This window comes from Lytechinus variegatus, chromosome 7 (genome assembly GCF_018143015.1).
Source record: "Lytechinus variegatus isolate NC3 chromosome 7, Lvar_3.0, whole genome shotgun sequence".
Classification (NCBI taxonomy): domain Eukaryota; kingdom Metazoa; phylum Echinodermata; class Echinoidea; order Temnopleuroida; family Toxopneustidae; genus Lytechinus; species Lytechinus variegatus.
Genome location: NC_054746.1, coordinates 13,345,335 through 13,366,853, shown reverse-complemented (window position 1 = coordinate 13,366,853; position 21,519 = coordinate 13,345,335). Strand labels below are relative to the sequence as shown.

Genomic DNA, 21,519 nt, shown 5'->3' with positions numbered 1-21,519 from the left:
TTAGGAAAGTCAGCAGAAGAAAACAACATAATGGTTGTGATTTTTGGATTAAATTTTCATGTATTTTTAATATGATTGTTCATTTTTCATATATCTTCATGATTTTGATATTCACCTTTTGTATATTTTATTAATCTATTTACAGATATCAATGAATGTACAACATCATCTCATTCATGTGGTTTGGAAGCATCATGTGTAAACACACACGGCAGTCATCATTGTGCGTGTCAGGCTGGCTTTGAGTTTGATCCAATAACAAGGACATGTGATGGTGAGAAAATAGTCTAAAATTGTATAAACCACTTTAACCCTTAGAATATTGAATTATTTACAGTACCAGTCACAATTCTTTGACCACCTGTATCACCGGAGAACAATAGATTCAGTGGACCAAATCTATTGTACTCTGTTGAAACATGTAAACAGGTAGTCAAAGAATTGTGACTGGTAGTAATATCATAGACCTTGTAAAGGCACCACTTGGTTCCAGTGGTCAGTGGGTTGATAGATCCAGGGGTGGATCCATGATCGACCAGTGGGGGTGGGGTGGGGGCAGTGGTGTTCAGTTTCAATTATCGCCAAGCAACAAAGAATGAAAGAGGTACCAGCATATGAGCGATTGCCAAATAAATGTGAAATATCTGATAAGAAAAACAAAGAAACTGGGTTGAGAGAAGGGGGCGGGGCAGGGAGGGCTCTCTCTCATCCCCAACTCAATCCATTCAGGGATGGATCAGGGGTGGGGAGGAATTGTGATGAGGGAACTATGGGGGTATAATGCTTGTATTAAAGCGAAGGTGAGCTGAAATTAGACGAGATATATGACTCTATTTGCACATGTTATTTATAATAATAATAATAATGATAATAATAATGATAATGATAATAGTGATAATAATAATAATAATAATGTGACATATAAAGCGCCAAATCCACTCTGTAGAGTGCTCAAGACACATAAAGAGCTACAGTTATTTAAAAAAGTTGTTAGAAGATTTTTGAAAGTTTTGACAGAGGTACATTTTTTTTATCATCAATGACAAAATATATTTTTTCATTGCAGATATCAATGAGTGTAGGATATCACCTGATGTATGTGGTAATGCAACCTGTACTAATACAGAGGGTAGTTATAGATGCTCATGTGACTTTGGCTACATGTACAACTCAACTCTTGGCATGTGTATAGGTAAGAAATTGTATCTGTATTTATCTTTATGGTAAACTTTTCCATTAGTAAAAAATTAAATAGATGTTGTGAGAGTATTTTTGGTATCTATCTTCAGATGACAAGTAAAAAAGTTTCATGAATTTTCTTGAGGCACCTTGCGAAAAGTTAGAGCTGCATTAATCATGCAGGGATCCCTCAAGTGTGTTTTCATCACCAAACCTACTTGACAACTAAACAATGGCAATGCAGGAAGAACTGTTCTGGAACAGTGCTTATAGATTGAGATTCAGAGCATTGACTTAATTTCAGAGTGGCTCTTCGGCAAACCCAATAACCCACTTTTCTTTTATGAATGTGAGGGTTAGCAGTGATAAGACAAATTTGCATAATTCTTTCAGATGGACGTGGCACTGTCATTTGGTAAGGTGACGTAGGAAAATCGTTGTTAAGGTTTTGGTTATTTCAGTACTTTATATTTCATTCCTTTATAATTGATTACTGGTTTATCCAGTGTGGATCATTTCAGAAACAGAGGTACATACTCTAGTACCCTTACGATGAATGTGTTGTAAAAAGTTGTAAAAGAAGTTCATACATTTTCATTATACTATAGTTATGAAGAATTACATATTTTTACAAATTATTATACCATTATCTGAGTCTGTACTATAATTATGAAAAGTTACAAAAATGTTAAAACTCTTTTACATTTCATTCTTTTTATGATTAAATCTTATCCTTTCCAGATTCCTTTTTTAATGATTTATTGGTAGTGAAAATAGAGTTATTTCTGTCTGATTTAAGTTGAGTAATCATTTAAGATTGTGTTAATTACGATGTCCACTGATTTTCTAAGTTGAATTCCTTATATGCTTATTTGATTTTATAAACAAAATTATAATCATTATCTTCCTTCTCTTGTTAGACACCAATGAATGTGCAGTGTATAGGAGTATCTGCAGTAATGGCACCTGTATGAACACACAAGGCAGTTATAGATGTGTATGCCCTAGAGGATATGAATATATCAGCGGCAATGGCAATGGATGCTTAGGTAAGATGGTCCTTATTTAGTGTTTATACTTTATTTGCAATCTTTTCAAAAATTTGCCCTTTTCAGCAGTTTAAAAATGGAATTGTACTTTGATTGTTTCCGTAATAATTTTATTTGTCATTTGTGAGGTGTTAACTCTTTGCCTGCCACATACACAACCTCCCCATTCCACATTGATTTTAAGGTGCCTCCTTAGAAGGGAATTTGCATTCACTATCCTTTTTCATCTTCCAATAATTAGTGTCTGGTTTATTTTAATGAAAAATTATGTCTAAGCAACATTTTAGAGAAAATATGATGAAATCCTGCAAATTGTAAATTTTTTAATATGTAATGTCATAGATTTTGGCACTTTCAACTATACACTCTGTATATAAATTCTTGGTCAGGAGGGTATTCCATTCTTGATATATTTTATGAAAATGTTATTGTTCCTATTGCTTGTATGCCAGTATTTTTTTTTAAATCAGTATGAATGCACTGTGACCATGTCTTGAGAGTGCCTCTGATATAAAGGAGTTTTGTTCAAAAAAATAAATCAAAATTAAATTATATCCAATATAATTCATATGAAGGTTTTATTTCAAAAGATGTACTCACGAGCTTTCAGTACATACCAAAGTAACATCTTGAAGGTAACTTAGGATTGAAGTGAAACTTTCAATGAAGAGTAAACCAACAGTGAACTAAAATCTCATATTGAAATTAGACCTGAGTACTTCTGAATAGATTTCCTTGGTAGTCATAGGACCTTGGATTCTTTTGAATAGACTTCCTGTCTATTCATACTCTGATGCCCCTATTGTCATGTGCATACAGAGCTGTGCAAGCTATTAGAACTGAAAGGAATGAATAGAAGAACTTATTGATTTTCTCCACTGAATAATAGTTTAGTCATGAACATTATGTTTAATTGCTTGTAGGACTAGGCTTACTAAAATTTTAGGCAGTCTGTATAAAATGAAATAAATATATATATAATGAATTTGCCTATAATTATTCAGAAGTCCCATACTACAGTAGGGGGCCATCCCTAGTTCATCAGAATATTTCTGAAAGTTTAAATAAACTATTTTTTCTCTAAAAAATCCCAATTGAAGAGCAGTAGGTGAAAGCTAGGCAATGCCATAAAGTATGTATGCCGACCCCCTATATTTGGGACCTTCCAGATCTAACTTTTCTAGTTCATATAAACGGTCGCGATATGCTTATTTTAATTATGTTTCATTTGGTTCCTGTGTTAAGACATGAGTTAAGAGTAGAAATAAATGGGGTTAGATGTAAAATATGGTTATTGAATAAGCCACTGAGTTCGTAGTTCCTCTCTGTGCATAATCAGAAGATTCTGCGTATAATCAGAGGAAGGTCATTGGTACCAAAGTGACATGGTGGTTTGAGATTTAATGAGATAAGCACCAACTTTGATCTCTTGGTCATTCATATACTCTTTTGAATAGTGTTTTTCATTTACATCCCCCAAAAACAATGCGTCCACGAACGACTGGTATTTCACAGTTTGCCAAGTACATTGTACAGCTTGCTATTATGCATTCAAAGTAGAAATGCAACAAATACCTTCATGGAGTATTCATTGATGTGCTATTCTAGTCACCTGGTCTATTCAATTTCTTTTTCCTGCTATGTACATGTAAGGCATGCTTACGTAATATCTAGCTTTGAAATTTGCCTATCATGATGAAAGAAATGAAAGGTCACTTGACCAAAATTATCCATGAAATAACTTTGAACTGGTCTATTGTCCAGCTGTGGCAATCATGGACGCTCAATGTTCATGTTTTGTTGTTGTTGAAATATTGACCAATTTCTCTGTAATCTCCTGTTTTAGATATCAATGAATGTACCTCTGCACCTGGGCGATGTGGAGATGCGGCCTGTTTTAACAGAGAGGGTAGCTTCTTATGTAGATGCAACCCTGGATATGACTTTGATGAGCAGGATCGGACGTGTGTCGGTGAGAACTAATCTGTCTTGAAAATACACTGTTGTGTAGGATAGTTATTGCTTTGACGTTTGCTGCTTTAATGTTCAGTGGTTTGATGATTTGTTATTTCTATTCAGTCTTTTTTTTATTTGATTATTCACCAATTTGCTTCGTAATATTTTCATCACTTTTTTGTTGTTATATAATTAGACACATGTATTCAAATAATTGATGTTTAGTTTTGTGGGGGGGGGGTTCATGGTTTAGGATAACAAGTTGGAATTGTATCAACTATTTATCTGTTGATATCTGAATTCTGTATTAAGTCGTATAGGTTTTTGAAAAATGACCTGTTTCAGGAAGGCAATAGGTAACAGTTGTCACTTTTCTTTTTTTTTTTCATTCTGGGCAGTATCAAACAATTATACAAAGTGTGTAGGGCAATACCCAATCTTGAATAGTGAGTTAATATATGTATCTATATATATTTTCACCTACTGCAGTAAATATTTAGTCCATTCATAGTAATGTCCAAATAATGCTGTACAAGTTCTATTTCAGATGAACTTCATGAGGATTTTCATTCATAATCGTTTTTCTTATTCTCCAGATATTAATGAGTGTTTCCTGTTAGAAGAGATATGCGGCAATGGTCAATGTGAGAACAGTGCAGGATCCTTCAGGTGTATATGTCCCGATGGAGCCAACTTTGATGAAGCCAGAAGACAATGCATAGGTGAGTAAGACCTGTGTAGGATTAGGTGGGCTATTCAATTCATATTTATTTCACTTTGCAAGTATCACACTAGTAAAGATTCACACATGTAATGTTTAATATATTACAACCTAAACAGCAATACAGAATATGATGAAATTGCAAAGTGGGTTGCTGCCCTAATAAGAAGCCGACCAAGAAAAGTAACATAAAAATATGATATTTTGAAAATCATAAATCAGACACATCAAAAGAACAAACAAAAAGAACCATTGAATATTAATTCATTATTGATTTGTGATTAATTAATTTGTAACAGATTACAAATAGTTTTTTGAAAAATCCCTGAATTATGAATGAATGAATTATCACAATTTTACCACCAATTTTTAAAAAACTTTCAGCATTAGAGAGCCACACAACATCGCGTGATCCTGAGGCGATAGAGGCTGATAGATGCTCATCTCTTTGTGGCAATGCTTCATGTGCTACGGATGCTAGCGGCCCTGTGTGTACTTGCGAACCAGGATATCAGTTTGATGCTGCCAGCAAGTCATGCGTTGGTGAGTTCTAGATAAAACTCTTGACTATCTTGTAGGGGGAGAGGTACTCAATTTAAATGAGATGCTTGTCTCTTTGTGGCAATGCTTCATGTGCTACGGATGCTAGGGGCCCTATATGTCCTTGCCAACCCGGATATCAGTTTGATGCTGCAGCAAGTCATGCATTGGTGAGTTCTTAGAAACTCTTCAGTGTCATTTTGGGAGTCAATTGGGACTGGTGAGTGGTGATGAGTTAGTCAATTTTATTGAGAGATTGCTCCAAATTTAATGTGATTTTGGCAGGAAACTGCATCAATTATTATCGGGGCCGTCATTCTATCAATGCATCCAGAACAGACTCAGATGACATTTTCATCAAATCAACCTCAACAACATCAAGCCTTCAACTCTAGAATGCTTATATCTGTCAAAGTTTAACTTTTAGCAAATGTAGAAGAATCATCATGCATCTTTGTTTTAACTAATCAGCATCATCCTATCTTATAGGATGAAACAGAACAATCATTTATATGAAGAATTATTATATTTTCAGCGGATTTCCATCATTGCAATTGATAGGATCACTTGTAGTAGTAAAAATTACCCTGGCATTAATATAATTGTTGTTGTTTTTTACATAGATCTTGATGAATGTGAAAGGAGCCCTGAGATTTGTGGAACTGCTACCTGCCAGAATAGAATAGGAGGTTATACATGCTCGTGTCCTGAAGGATTTATCTACAAGAAAAAGAAGAAAACATGTGGAGGTCAGTTGGAAATTCAATTGCATTCGTCATTTCGTAGATGCCATTGTGAATGCTTCAAAGTTTATTACACTATTTTGGTTGTCTTTTATCTTGAGATTGGTCTTCCCCACCAATTTCATGATGTTTTTTTAAAGAAATTTGAACTTTTATTCTCAACGCACTGGAAATTTACCTCAAAATTTTCTGCTATCGGCGTCAGACTTTATCAATGATGTGACCTGATTTATGTTTCATGTTATTCATGGATTACAGTTAAATTGTTTTTGTATCCCTCAAACGAGTTCGGAGGATACGTCCGCCGCAGAGATTTCCTTGTGAGCCCTCTACCAGCTTCATTTTTTCTCCGATTATCTTCAAATTTGGCATGAAGGTCTATTATGGTATAGCAAAGCCACCTCTTGATTTTGGTGTGGGCGGAGACATCTTTGCCATGGTAACAAGAGTTTTTGTGGAATAGCAGAAATGTCCTTGTTAGCATTCTACCAGCTGCATTTCTTTGATCACCTTCAAATGTTATCATGAAGGTCCATTATAGTAAAGCAAAGCCGCCTATTGATTTTGGTGTAGACATTGTTGCCATGGTAACAAGAGTTTTTGTGTAAATATCAGAAATTTTCTTGTAGTGCTCTACTGGCTGCGTTTATTCTCCAATCATCTTCAAATTTGTCATGAAGGTCCATTATGGTAAAGCGAAGCCGCCTAATGATTTTGGAGTGGGTGGAGACATGGTTGCCATGGTAACCATATTTTTGTGGAAATTTGGTAAAACCTCTAACTTCTGCTCTTTTATTCCAGTTTGTCATATCAGTTGGCACACAGAAGCAATATTAGAAGGTAAAGCAAAGATGCCTATCATTTTTGGTGGGGGGGTCTTTATTGCCATGGCAACAATCCAAGTGAGTGTTACCAATAACTGTGACAATCCAGTATATATTCTTACTTTATTCAAAGGTACATGTATCATACTACCATGCTGTTCCCATATAGAAAGTTTGTAATAGCAATTGGCATACATAAGCAATATTAGAAGGTAAAGCGAAGATGCCTATCATTTTTGGTGGGGGGGTATTAGGGTTAGGTTTACAAAATATATCCAGATTACTCTATAATTGTATTCCACACAACAGGTGCTACTGGCCAATACTTTAGGTTCTGCAGAGTCACGCTGCTGTGTCATATTATTGTCATCAAATTCGGTACCCACAGGCAAAATGTGGGCAGGGTCATTGTTGCCATAATTGTAATTATATGTCAAATTTCTGTGTGAGCTCTAATATCGCAGTGATGGATGATGCGTTGGGTTTGGGGGATACATATGCTCGGCTGCGCGACCCGCCGAGTATCTCTTGTTTTTCATATGCTTCTGCTGAATAAATCAAAAGATGATAAAAACTAAAATTATATTGCTCCCATTTTATCAAGTTTAGTTGCATCACTGTATGCCATATGAAAGCCTTTCTGCCCATTGCCTCTCTTTTTGTGTGTCTTACCAATAGTCTTGCAAAGCATCTTTATAGCAGGAATCTGACTCAGTGTCTTTCGTAGGCCTTTTTTTTGCATTTCTTATGTTTCTGTGTATTCTGTAATGAGAGGATTGGAAGCAGAAAGATACTGTGCAGGCTTCCTGCTATTAAAAACATAACTTAGTCTTGTTAAGGAGCCTTGAGAAAGTGTATTTGTATCTTATATATTTTATCATATTTTGTGTAATTTATAACTGATTTTTTTTTCTTATGATATTATTAAATGTGTGTTGAAAAAATGAAACAAAACCCTTTGCTGCCCATTATTCAGTTCACCCTTCATTCATATGTTGCAACCTTCCAAATTATGAATTTATGATTTATTGCACCATTTGATTTTTTTTAAAGTGGTCATATTACATATTGGCAGAATGTTGACAATTTTATTTCTACCCACAAAGTATAACCTAGCCTTCTATCTGAGCTAATAAGACAAACTCTGAATTTACCGAAGTCAAGGAGCCCAGAAATTAAAGTACATACCGGGTACATGTACAGACTGCACTGGTAGGAAAGCTGATCTGAAATACTGGCTTTTTCTTTCAAACCTACTGATGATTCTTCCCAGTAATTCAAAACTGAAGGAAAACTGCAATTTTGATTATTCACTTGACTTAATTATCAGCCAACTGATTGTGTTGTGGACTTGGGTTTCTTTCATTTGATTGATTTGATAAAAGAGAACAAACATTTTTATATTGAGTCTTTCATCTATCATCCTTTACTTCCATCATATTTCATGACTCAATTTTATGCAATCAGGGACAGCGCCCTAATATTTTGAAGGGGGCAGGGGGGGGGCTCCTATTGATTCATGGTTAATTGATGCTCCTAATGCTAGTTACATATTTTGATTAGCAATCAAGTAACTGTGTTAAAGGGTGACCTCTCTTGTTGATGCTCTTCTTTCTTATTTTTTTTCCATTTTCACCAAAAAAATTCATGGGTGATGCCACCCCGGCCCTGCCCCCACCAAACCTGTATCAATAATTTGAAAATCTGTATGTCACTGCAGCCCTGCTCAAATGTATTACTGTACGTGCTATGTATTCTTTGTGTCACAGATTTGAATGAATGCAAGAAATATCGTACGCTGTGTGCTAATGGTAGATGCGTGAACAAAAAAGGCTATTTTGTTTGCTTATGTCCACCCGGCCAGCAATTCAGCTATAATAGTCGCAGATGTGTGGGTAAGGACGACCTATGTTTGTTCATTATTGGGCAGTCACCTGGACGTTATAGCCAGCGTGTGTGGCTGACATATGTATGGCAAGCTCTATTTCTTTATATCAAGCATTCCGTACTTTATATCAATAATTGCTTTTCGATAACAGCACCAAGAAATCAAATATTTTAATTTAAAAAAATGTTTTGTGATGCTTAATAACATAATGCAATTCTTGATATTAAAAAATAAAATGACATGAGAAATTGGCTTGCCATATATAGCTTGCCATACGCTGGCTAAAATATCCAGGGTCCTGTTTCATAAAGACGTGTCATAATAAGCAAATGCACTATTTCTATAACAAATTTACTATCAACCAATCAGATTAAAGGATTTCAGTAGCTTTTAACTGTGATTGTAAATTTGTTATTATAACAAATTTTATGAAATGGACCCATGCGTGACAGCCTCTTTACAGGGATCTCAGCTAACATGGAAAGCCAGCATGCCAAAATCTCAGAACAAAAGTCATGTCCATCTGCATCAGATACACTGTGGCCCGTATTCGAAGTCGGGTTTAACTTAAACTCGGGTTTAAAATTGTGATTTAAGTATGGATAGACAATTGTTACATAAATCACTCATGGTAGAGATATCATATTTCAGCTCATTTGGCTCTCAAATCATTCATAATTGTCTAGAAAGTATAAATAGATGATTGTCTTCACCATCGATGAATCAGGAAAGAGCGCAGTAAACATAAGAAACATACAACTGAATAAAAATTTTTGACACTTTTGGCTTCCCATAATTCTAGCACAGAGTTAGACCATGGTCTAAGTTAAACCTGACTTCAGAATACGGGCCTGTATGTAGAATTTCTTTCCATTTTTTATAATATTTTGTTTTTGATTGCTGGGATCCCTGAAACATGAATCATCTTCATCATGTTGTAAAACTTGTGCAAAGCCTGATTCATGCAAGAAGCTTATTTTTGTTCTCAATGCCAAAATATTTTGTTACATACTATGGAAAAAAAACATATAGTTCATGTGCATTTTCTTTCCCTTTTTCTATTCATTATTATTATGTCATGCCTCTATGTATTATTATGCAAATATTCAAACGTTTATCAGTGCAATCATGCTGAATTTTACATGAGCGTGCTAGTTGAATAGACTGCTCAGTGAACTTTGTAATGAATGTAATGTTTGAATGGTAAAACAAATGATAAAACATTGAATATTTGTTTTATACAACACTTGATATGTAGACATAAACTAACTTCGACCAAATAACCAAAATAGATAGAACGTTAGGCCCATGGCGGAAAGAGGAATAGGACCAGATCTACTTTATGTTGATATCTGCTTGGGTCTTAATTTAGCCTTTTATTTTCCTAAACTTTGTATCTGGGCATTGTGTATGTGACACCGTGATACGTGCATAAAACTGGCCATAGACTATGGTACGCATGTTGGTTATTGATTTTGGGATCTATTGAACTGGTGGCTCCTTGCTTGAGCGTGCATTCAAAAAAGTTTATCTGCAATTAGGCTCTTGATAACAAACAACAATACACTTAAAACAAAACAACAATGAGGATAATACATAAATATTCATCATGCTATTTGATGGATTTGATTGATTAAAAATATTTATCAAAGAAAAGGCATAGGGATGATAGCTAAAAGCACCTGAAAGGGAAATCGATATTGCATCGGAGTTGAATGGCTCAGGCAAAATTGAAAAATTGTCTTTTTACAAAAGAGTTTGAAGTTAACATTCTTATTATTGCAATATGATGATCATTTGAATTAGTAATAAAAAGGATTTTAAAAAATGATGAAAAATAGATTAACCCTATCAAGGCAGGGGTATTTCGAGAGTTCATATGGCCGGGGGGAGGGCCTCCCAGGCCTACCCTTGAGATCTCGGCTGTCGACCGCGCGATCGCACCAAAAATCGGCACGCAGGTTGACTTGGATATAATCTACAAAATGGTATAGTAATTTATTTCATGCGAATCGTTATTAAGTAAGTATGCTAATTTATGCATAATTAGTATGCGAAATCATGCTTTTTCCTCTCCTTAAATAAAGCTCTAAATGTTCTAACTTTTGGCATAGAAATTCTTTGTGGTGTTTACATGAAAACAATTGTGATCAGATCGATTTCTTATGTATTACATTGTTTTTTGCAATTTCTTATGTATTTCTCTGTTTTTTTTTACCCTTTTTTTTCATTGTTTTTTTCAATGAAATTTGTTGGGGGACTCTTCTAAGATCATAAACAGCATAAAATACATACATTTAGACCAGCAAAACTAAAAATCATACATTTATGATTTTTGGTTCAAAACATAATTTACATTGACTTTGTACATGAAATCAGGTTTTTTAACAATTTTTGGTCTGACATGTAATTACATAATGTTGCGTATTTTGGAATTGTGTACCGGGCTGACACAAAATTGGTCCCAAAAGTTGCGCAAAACTTGAAAGTAAAAAGTTAGCGAGCAGCGCGGTCAAAAAAATTTGCGCGGCGAAAATATCGCATGACTCATTGAGGAGGGGGGGGGCCTCGGAGGCCCCCCCCCCCCGACCTAGATAGGGTTAATTAACCATAATTTAACATACAAACTAATACAAAGTCTATCTGGATCCACTAACTTTTCACATCATCTCTTCTTTAACAGCTTCTGCAAGTATGAGTGTGTGCAATAGAAACCCGGGAATATGCGGAAACGCGACGTGTTCATCAGAGGGTCACAGTATTCGTTGCCTATGCCCTGCAGGATACGACTACGATGTCTCCACCAAAGCTTGCAAAGGTTTGTTTATGTGATAAGGTTTCAGAGAATCACTTAATAGAAAGACTTTAGAGCATTGCTTAGGCCCATGCAGCCATGGTATTATTTCCAGATGTTGTAATTGGGTAGGAATTTATTCCTTGAAATGCATTTGCACTGTAAAATGCCTTAGCACCTTAAATTTCTGTGGGTCTAGCCTGGGGTAATAATAACCAAGTCCTCTGGAAGTGAATAGAGAAAATCATAATGTGATATGCACTACACAATAGCTGTGTAGTATTATGATTATTATTAATATATTTTAAGGAGTTTGATGTTGATTATTTATCAGGCCCTAGTTCTTTCAACCTTTTTAATGCAAATAAGAAATGCTATGATGAGTGACACTTTTGATCTTAATCAATCACATCGCATTATTTCAGTAGCTTGAAACTTGTGATGAATTTGTTTTGTGAAGTTCAGGGGCCCGTTGCAGAAAGAGTTGCAACTAATCGCAACTCTAAAAATCATGCGTAACTTGATTTTCAACCAATCAAAGGCGCGTATTTGGGAGTTGCGATTGATTTTTTGACTTGCGTTTAAACGCAGCTCTTTCTGCAACGGACCCCAGATCAGATTTTATAACCAAGGAATACACGCACAAATCCTGATTATTTCTTTCTGTAAAATACAATAGAAACTTCCATGAACAATATTTTTTGTTTGTTTCAGATCAGATTAATTTCACCTTTTGAAGTCCAGTTAATATTTTGGCTATTTACAGAGAACATTCCTAAGCAACTTCTTGTCGGTGGCAGCTTACATTTATTTTTTCTGTGAATTTTGCAAGCAAATGTAAATAAACTTTTTTTGTTCACTTTTGCAGTTATCAGTGAGTGTGACCTGCCCAATAGATGCGGTGAAGGTGCTCTATGTGAGGACACATTGGCAGGCTATAGATGTGTGTGTACAGAGGGATATGTTTATAACTACCAAGACAAGAGCTGCAGAGGTAAACTAAAACTTACGAGGTGCCACAGTCTGTTGCAAGTCTGTCTGGGGGTCTATAAGTCTTGCAAATATGCCTTCAAATTGCTTGGTGTATTTTTGAAACAAAAAGTTCAAATTCATTCGCTGTAGTTAGATTTGATTTATCAATTGTAAATTTGCATTGTAAATTGCAGTATATTGCACATATTTCCTTTCAATGCCCCCCGGGGGGGGGGGGGCACTTACATTGACGAGTAGATACCATGTGCAATAAAAAAAACACGTAAAAAAGAATGTCTTTTTCAAGATAGGGCACGTTATGTACGTAACATAATAAGGATGTCAAAAACACTGAAATAATGAAAAAAGGGTATCTATTTCGCTAGGAAAGTTACATGTTCAGGGTCAAATTTGTGAGAATATAAAAATCAAGACTAAAATGTTTTATAAAGGAGGTACTTTTTGCCCCAGAAGTCAACACTGTGTGTTAAGAGTATGATTTGCGCGAGGTGGGCTTTACTAAACCCAATGATATCTATAGGTAAAGGTAAAACCGATGACTGACGTCCGTTACACAACATTGAAATATCGCTGTACTTGTTTAGGGGTTCAATTCAGGGAATACTTGCCAATAGTATCGTTTTGTTTCCAATACTTGTAAAGGGTAGGGTTTCACACGCCACTACTTGTTAAGCGGTGCATTTTCAGAATATGGAAGATACGTGTCTAGGCTGCTTTTTGAGATCTTGTGGTCGCGCATGGTATCCACTCATGAATGGAAGTGCTCCCCCCCTGTCAATGCCCTGTAATGTTTTTTTTTTAATGAAAGATAATAGTCTTTCGTTAATTTATACACGTATGTATGTTCCCCTGTCAGATTTCACTGTCATTATTGTTTTCATTTCTTTGTTCATTAATGTATCTCAGATCAAGAGAATCTCTGTGTTAAGTCACTAATTGGCTTTTTTCAAAATTCTCCACCGCATTTTATTTTTTTTGGTCATTGATTTGCATGTTATGAAATGAATAAATCTATTGAACTGAAAAAAAATATTTTTAAGGCTTCATTGTATTAGCATACATGCAACAGCATGTTTACCATAAACCCAACAACATGTTTTGCAATATTTGTAGTTTTACTTTTTATCGCCATGCAGGGTGATCTATTTAAATGTGAGGGTATTTTGAATAGGATTTTTGTATGAATTTCTTCATTCAGTTATCTCCTGTTTTAATGCCTGTTGCAATTAAATGACACTTGATGACATATTAATTTATTATAATTAAATAAATAAGTCATTTTATTTTTTCTAAGCATTTGGTAATTGATTTAAATATTCAAATATGTCTACTGCAATTTTCAATTTTATGAAAAATCTGTATCTTTATGAAAAATTTTCTATTGTAAAATTGATTTTCATTATCTTTTGTTAGATTTGTTATTTTATTATGTTTTCAACCATCCAAATCACAATTGAGGTCGTGAGTACACATGCTGATTTGCATCGGTTACTAATTTTTGCTTCTCAGACAACAACATTTTTCCTTAACCCCAGGGAAAGGTGGGGGGGGTCTTAACCACCAATTCCAGAGGGTTGAGTTTATTCAACCTTCTTCGATTACTGACTAAATTTTACCAAAGTTAGCTATCACTGTAAATAGTATAATACTATCTGGCCCTGCTAAAAAGCAGGGTTAGCTGGCTTTTTACTGCTGGCTTTTTACTGTGCTGGCCGGGCAACTGGAGTAATCAGAGCTGAAGTCTGAAACCAAATCGGGCTGGAAAAAAGTGGGCCTATTAGGTCATAGCCAATCGTATACGTGGCGGTAAAATTAAAAGTTCATGTTAAATGCGATGTGTCTTGCAAAGCCGTCAATGTTAATGACCTGTGTGGTGTTCAGAGGTCAAGCTTATATTGACCGTTGCATAGCTAATAGTATATAAATAAAAAAAGAAATCAGTGTCTGACAATAAAGCAAGATTTAAAGATAATTAGGGTTGACAAACTTTGTTTGAAAAGCATTAAAGATTTCAGTTACATTATGTCATCCTCTGTCTGAGAATCTACTTTTCTGTTCATTTAACAGATATTCCACAGCCGCCCCCAGAGGCAACGGGTGGTCGGCCAGCCGTCACCCAGACAGCTCCCCCCAATACGGGTCCAAATGAGTGCAATTCTAGCCCCTGTGTTAATGGGGTATGCGTCGATAGACCTGATGGTTTCATCTGTCAGTGTGTGGAGGGCTATCACCTTGTTGATTCAGTTACATGTGAAGGTAAACAAAAATGGTTTTCAAGATTAATTCCAGATACATAATGCGCAGGTTTATAGTCCTATTTTGTTACAAAAATGTTTACAGTCTGAACATTTCCTAATTGCTGGGAATTATCCGTCATCTATTAAAGGTATTTTTTGTTCATTCATATAAACATGTTATTCCAGTTCACACATTTCTTAATGGATTTATCATAAACTCATACAAAATAAGTTTGTAGTACAGAATATAAATATAGAACAGTTACCATTACATAAGAAGGCTCTAAAAGCAAAAACTTTTGGTGGGATGCGACTGAAGTGTTATTTACAATACAGTATGTCGATGTGCTTCTTTAGTGGATGAATTTAGTTTTTAGAATTGATTTGTAATGACAAACGATTCCCATTTCTTCCACTGTGTTCCCTCATAGATATAAATGAGTGTGCAGCAGATGTAAACCCATGCATGTATGGAGATTGTGTGAATGACCCACCTGGTTCATTCAGGTGTGAATGCACCCTGGAAGGATTGACACTAGACAGCACAGGCAGAAGGTGTATTGGTAAGTCAAGAAATGGGATTGAAAAAAAAATCACAAACGCATTGATATTTTATTCTTGAAGGAGATTATATACATGACAATGAAGGGTGAGAGCACTGTAACTTATTAAGGCAGCCATAAGGGGGGGGGGGGTGCTGGGCTTCCAAAGATGAATATGATGATATTCCATACATATTTCAATTTTTTTATGAGTAGACTAACGGCCCCTTTTAATGGATGATGCAATGAGCCAGGTGTGTTGCTATGTCAGTACATAGATCATTTTTTGTATGCATACTTAAAGCTGCAAGTTAAAAGCCATCATTTAAAAACAGGTCCCAGAACAAATTGGTCTATACCAGATATTGCCTTTTTAAAAAGAAAATTTGCAAATCTTAAGATTTTTTCATGGAGATTACAGAGGTTTAAAGTCTCCAAGAAAGAGTAAGGAAAATGAATCCATCTTTGTGCATCTCATCCTTTATTAGTTTGATGTTGTCTACTCAAGAATGTGTAGCAAGTCGTGATGTTGCATCTCATTTAAAATCAGATGAAGCATTGATCATTTGAAGGATTAAATAGCTTCAATTTTGAGCCAAGACCTCTCTCCCCACCAAGGGCAGCGTCTCATAAAACATCTGGCTAGTGATTTTCACTGACTGATTTGTCCCAAACAAATCAGATGCAAGGATTTTAGTTGCTTGTAACGGTCGTCAGTGAAAATGTCTGAAAATTATCTCATGAAATACTCTCCTGAATGCCTTTTGAGTTTTCCTTGTTCTTTCTTCTTCACAGAAATAATTGGGCCTGTATCAGGAGGCGGCGGAGGAGGAGGTAGTGCCAGACCAGAAGACCCCCTAGGTCCATGTTGGGGACGGTCTGAGCCAAACCAAGATATCTGTAGTAATGTAGTCTCACAAGAGAGCACTTATCAGCAATGTTGCTGCAACACCGGCTTCAGCTGGGGCAAGGAGTGCTACTCATGTCCGCTTAGAAATAGTGGTAAGTGTGTTTGGACTTTGTGGTGGAGTTGACTGCAGCAACAGATATTAGGGGAAAAAATTAAATTTAACATAGAAAAGATAGATAAGATATCAATTCAGATATTGTATTTATCAACATAGGAGTTATTTGTGATTAGGCCCTTGTTTTTCAGATTCTTTTTTATTAGTGTTATGATTTTTTTTACTGTTAATCAACACTAAATTGATTTTAGCAAGCTGTTACTAGCAGCCAGACAGCAAATTTCAAGATCTGTGTTAATTTTTTAATGTTCCTCAATAAAATCTCTCACTACGGAAACCTTGTAATGAGGTTTAACTAAAGTAGAAATATGATAATTTGCAGACAAACATACAAATTACTAGAAAAAAAGTGTGTTATTTTCTAGAGACTATAGTCTCCATGAAGCTATATGTGTAGTAGTATTTCAGGTCTGAAATGAGCTTTACATACAGAATTAATTTTGCAAAAAAATGACCACTTGGTCTTCACCTGCTTTACATGTATCTAATAATAATAATAATAATAGTCATTTATATAGCGCCATCTATCTAGAAGTATTCTATTCCGAGGTGTGTTGTTATTATTACCCCGGCTTTAGCTTGAGCTGCCTCTCAGCGCTCATGCATTCAAGGAATTATTCCTGCCGGGTACCCATTCACCTCACCTGGGTCGAGTGCAGCACAGTGTAGATAAATTTCTTGCTGAAGGAAATTACGCCATGGCTGGGATTCGAACCCACGACCCTCTTTTTCAAAGTCAGAAGACTTATCCACTGGGCCACAACGTTCCACTATCAACGCTTCCTTTCTACTTTCTATTTGGTCTCATCACATATGATCTAATCTTAGTTTGTCTACAGCCAGTTCATCTACTAACCATTTGGTCTATTTGTCATTTGACCCATTTACCATTTGGCCCAATTTCTAGTTAAGCTATCCACTTGGTATACACCACTATCAAATTTTCTTTTGCAAAGTGCAAAATATAATGGTAGATTAAGAGGAAATTGAACGATCTGGGCATTTGACTAAATAAGAATTAGATTAAGTGATGGGCATTAGACTTAAAATGAAAATCAGACTAAGTGGCTCATAGACCAATTGCAGTGTTCACCAAACAGCAATTAGACCAAACGTGTTTACCCCATGGTAGTAGACTATATGAGAAGTAGATTAGCTTATTGAACATAAACCTGATAAGTAGACCTCTTTGTATCATTTACTTTGCATTAATCATTATTTTCATTTGTGCAGAGGAATACAGAATGCTGTGTTTAGCTCTTTCATTATACAATAATCAAGATGGAAGTTTTAGCCAACAAGCCGACCAACCAGGTAAGAATATTATTCATACATTTTTTTCTTGTAATTTTCCAGACGGCAATTTACCTGTTTACATCCCGTTATTATAAAAGACCTTGCATAGCCTTTGAAAAATATATATGTTAAACAGAATCCAACAGTACATGAATCTTGTCATGTGTGGGAAGAATTTTGTATGTATTTTAAATTTACTATGATACAGATATCTAATTAATTAAAGACAATTAAATGGGAAGTGCAAAATGTACTTAAATTTCGGATTCTGTAGCTATGTATACAAATATGTAATTTATCAACCTTATTTTGTTGATAGTACAAAATTTATATATAAGTTCAGTTGCACAACCTGATATAGTGTTCAAATTATGATTCTAACATTAGTGTATTGGTGGTTGAATAGTATGAAGGATGTAATAACTATCATTATGCATTTATGGTGATTATATGTTTGTCCAATATATTCTAGTGAATTGATGTGTTGATAAATTTATCTCCTTTTTTTATCTCCCTTTCTCTCACCCATTTTCCTTGTGTCTCTATTTATTTTTTTCATTTTTGGATTCTATTGATGCGACTACAGTACCAGGCATTCCTCGTTCATAGTGCCTAGCCTTGGATCCATCCTATTCTAATTATCATTCAAAAACAGAGGACAGATTTGCTGGAGTGCATCTCACTGCCGACATGGATTGGTGTTAGAAAGATTAAATTAACCAAAAAAATTTCCACATATTCAACATTTTAGTCAACTTTATATTTTCTTCTCTATTTATGAACTTTGCCTTTTTCTGGTGTGAGTGTAGATGTATGTCTTGTCTTGCACTTCACATTGGCAGTAAACACAAATCATTGCTATCACTGCAAAATTCTATACACCGACACAAAGGCTTCTGCACTATTATCAGCATGTTCACTACTTTCATTCATCTACATGTATTTAATTATTCATGTGCGAAAAAAGCACTTGACGTTCTGTGAATGTTTGTGATATCACGTGCTGTACAAGAAGTATTTCACTGCTTCAGCAAGTGTTAAGCAAGTGAGAGCAATTTTTCCAGAGCACCGTTCTATGTGCCCTATTTTTGGTTGCATGGTGTCAATGTTTGAAACACAATTCCTTTTGAACTGTGAGTTTGTGCATTTCTCAAGGACCATCCAACTTGGTATATGCATTATATATCTCTGGAAATAGCAAAAACCTAGGCACATGGAATGATTGAAAAAAAAAAAAACTTTAGAAATATTGGATGAAAGGGGAAAGTTTGGGATGAATATGGAAGTTGGCATCGTATGATTGCATAATGTTGATTATACAAAGTGAAGTCTTCATCCATATGTGAATCATCCATTTTTTTAACCTGTACTTATTATTCCATTTGACATAACTTATTACATATGAAGATATCTGCTTTTGTAAAACTAATATCTCGACAATACAAAGAGAAAATTTTTTTTTTCTTCTGTTGTCTGATGCTCTTTCTTTCATGATAAAATGGATTTAAAAAAAGAAAATGCGAAGCATATTGCTTGTCACTAGTATAACTTATATTGTTAGAGTTATAGGGGGAGGATATGATGAAGGGACAGCCTTTATTAAAGCATTTGTACACATTCTAACATGCAAATACAGTGACAACTGAGAGTCTTGTTTCCTGGTAAGGCAAGGAAATAATGTTGATCAGTGGTTGTTACGACCATGTCATATTAATTTATAGGAAGAGGAATTTTAGCATATTTATTTTTCTTGTAAAATATTGTTAAATAGTCATTTTAATGTCTAGTGTAATGTATTTGTTATTTTTAAGAAACTGAATGGTATATTCTTTGTACATGATTTGTGATATTATTTTGTAACAACTATCTATTTTAGACTGTGTTGGTAAAGAATAAGTGAAAGAATTCTATTTATTGTACCAGTTCAAAGAAAGACTTCACGTGTTCGTAGCATTTCATTTTTATCAAATGACCATAAATTGGACTATGTAATACAAGATAATGGACTAGGATATAAGAAGTATCCAGACTTAAGTTTATTGTGACAATATCTGTGAATGAACTTATTTCAAATTCTGTACTCTATTGTGTATGTGATTAAAAACTTATTTTAACATGATTGTAAGAAATGTATATTATAATCATATTTTTATGTGATCGAAAGGGTTGTCCAGAAGCATATTGAAATTCAATTACAAAGAAGCTTTAAAAATGTTCATTGTTCTATTCACTTCATTTTTTTTAATGTTTCCAATGGACATATACCGATGAATTTGTGTTAATTTTTTTCATACGCCCGTCCTAGACGGGACATATTATGGTATCACGCTCGGTCTCCGTCCACGTGTCCATCCGTTAACTTTTCCTTGTACACACGATAACTTTAATTAAACTAAATCTAGGCTCACTTATTAAATTTGGTGTGTAATAGCATGGATCCCAGGAAGCCTATTGATTTTGAGGTAAAAAGGTTAAGGTTACAGTGACATGCTTTCATCTTACCCTTCTTAAGTCCTTGTAAACACGATAACTTCTGTTTGACTTAACCCAGGCTCATATAATTTGGTGTGTATGATAATAGCAGCATAGATCCTAGCAGTTCTATTGATTTTGAGGTCAGAAGGTGAAAGTTGAAGTCGCCACCTTCCACTTTTCTTGCTTGACCAATAACTCCATTTTCCACGTTACAGACGGGCGTATTATGTGCTCACCTTAGCAACACTCTTGTTCCCTTTATCAGAGCTTTTTTCTCTTAAAAATATATATATCAATATAATCTAAACCAACACTAAGGTAGTGAGCTCTTTTTCCTATCAGTTATTTGAAAAAGAAAAAAAAACATTGTCCCTATCATGACCCATCTTACTAAGAGTTTTGATTGATCCAGTTTATTCTGAACTATGGGTTAGCCAGTGAAACATCGTCTGGAATGCACATATTTCCTCAAAGAGTTCTATGAATATGGCAAGCAAAGTTGTGTAAGAGTTTAACCAATCATTGTGACAGTGTACACACATCTTTGATGAAGAATTAAGTATAGATAACCTTCCATATTTAAGATTGATTGGATCAATCACAAATCTTTATTAGATGGGGTCCAGGAATATTGCATCAACTTAATGTACAAAGTCTACATGAGTAGCCTTTCAACATGACCTTGTCGTAAATGGATTAAAACCTGCTTTGCAATCTAATGTATTCTTTTTTAACCTGTATGTTTTGCTAAATCTATTTCTTTCTTGCCAAAGCATTAAACAGTTATGAAGTAGAGTCTTTGAATATTGTGAATACTCTGTAAATGTACTTGTTTTGTGAGGTATAAATAAATGGCTGTGCAAGAGACTTGGATTGTTGTGTTGTATGTTTTCATCGAGAAGTAGTTGATTAGGGTGCATGTTTAGACCTGAGACGTTGTGTAATCTTTGTAAAATGATGAAATTGATATGTTCCTCTGCCCTTCTATCATTACATGGTGGTGTGGTGATGATTTGATGATGATTACCATGACTGGCACTGATGATGCTATGCCATGAATACTAAAAAGAGTGGGATTGGTAATCAACAACATAACATCTAAAAATGTATATAAAAAAAGAGTATATTGACCAAATATTCAACATTACTGAAGAGACTCCAACCCCAAGTGCCTCTTTAATAGGCAGATTTTTTTGCTTAGACCCCATAGCAAATGAAAGAAAGCTGCTAAAAGTGCATACAGACCACATCACAAGC

At 34.9% G+C, this 21,519-nt stretch overlaps 1 protein-coding gene across 1 annotated transcript in view; it reads left to right on the top strand.

The window, feature by feature from the left end:
• Nucleotides 1-21,129, top strand: part of LOC121418480 (fibrillin-1-like) — a 94,612-nt gene extending 73,483 nt beyond the window's left edge. The window contains exons 21-35 of the mRNA XM_041612386.1: nucleotides 146-274; nucleotides 1,067-1,192; nucleotides 2,100-2,228; nucleotides 4,075-4,200; nucleotides 4,781-4,906; nucleotides 5,290-5,448; nucleotides 6,069-6,194; nucleotides 8,782-8,907; nucleotides 11,584-11,718; nucleotides 12,563-12,688; nucleotides 14,755-14,943; nucleotides 15,356-15,487; nucleotides 16,262-16,468; nucleotides 17,725-17,805; nucleotides 18,374-21,129. Of these exons, the coding sequence (XP_041468320.1) occupies nucleotides 146-274; nucleotides 1,067-1,192; nucleotides 2,100-2,228; nucleotides 4,075-4,200; nucleotides 4,781-4,906; nucleotides 5,290-5,448; nucleotides 6,069-6,194; nucleotides 8,782-8,907; nucleotides 11,584-11,718; nucleotides 12,563-12,688; nucleotides 14,755-14,943; nucleotides 15,356-15,487; nucleotides 16,262-16,468; nucleotides 17,725-17,805; nucleotides 18,374-18,396 (1,940 nt within the window). The 3' untranslated portion in view covers nucleotides 18,397-21,129. The remainder of the gene's footprint in view (nucleotides 1-145; nucleotides 275-1,066; nucleotides 1,193-2,099; nucleotides 2,229-4,074; nucleotides 4,201-4,780; nucleotides 4,907-5,289; nucleotides 5,449-6,068; nucleotides 6,195-8,781; nucleotides 8,908-11,583; nucleotides 11,719-12,562; nucleotides 12,689-14,754; nucleotides 14,944-15,355; nucleotides 15,488-16,261; nucleotides 16,469-17,724; nucleotides 17,806-18,373) is intronic.
• Nucleotides 21,130-21,519: the final 390 nt, after the last annotated feature.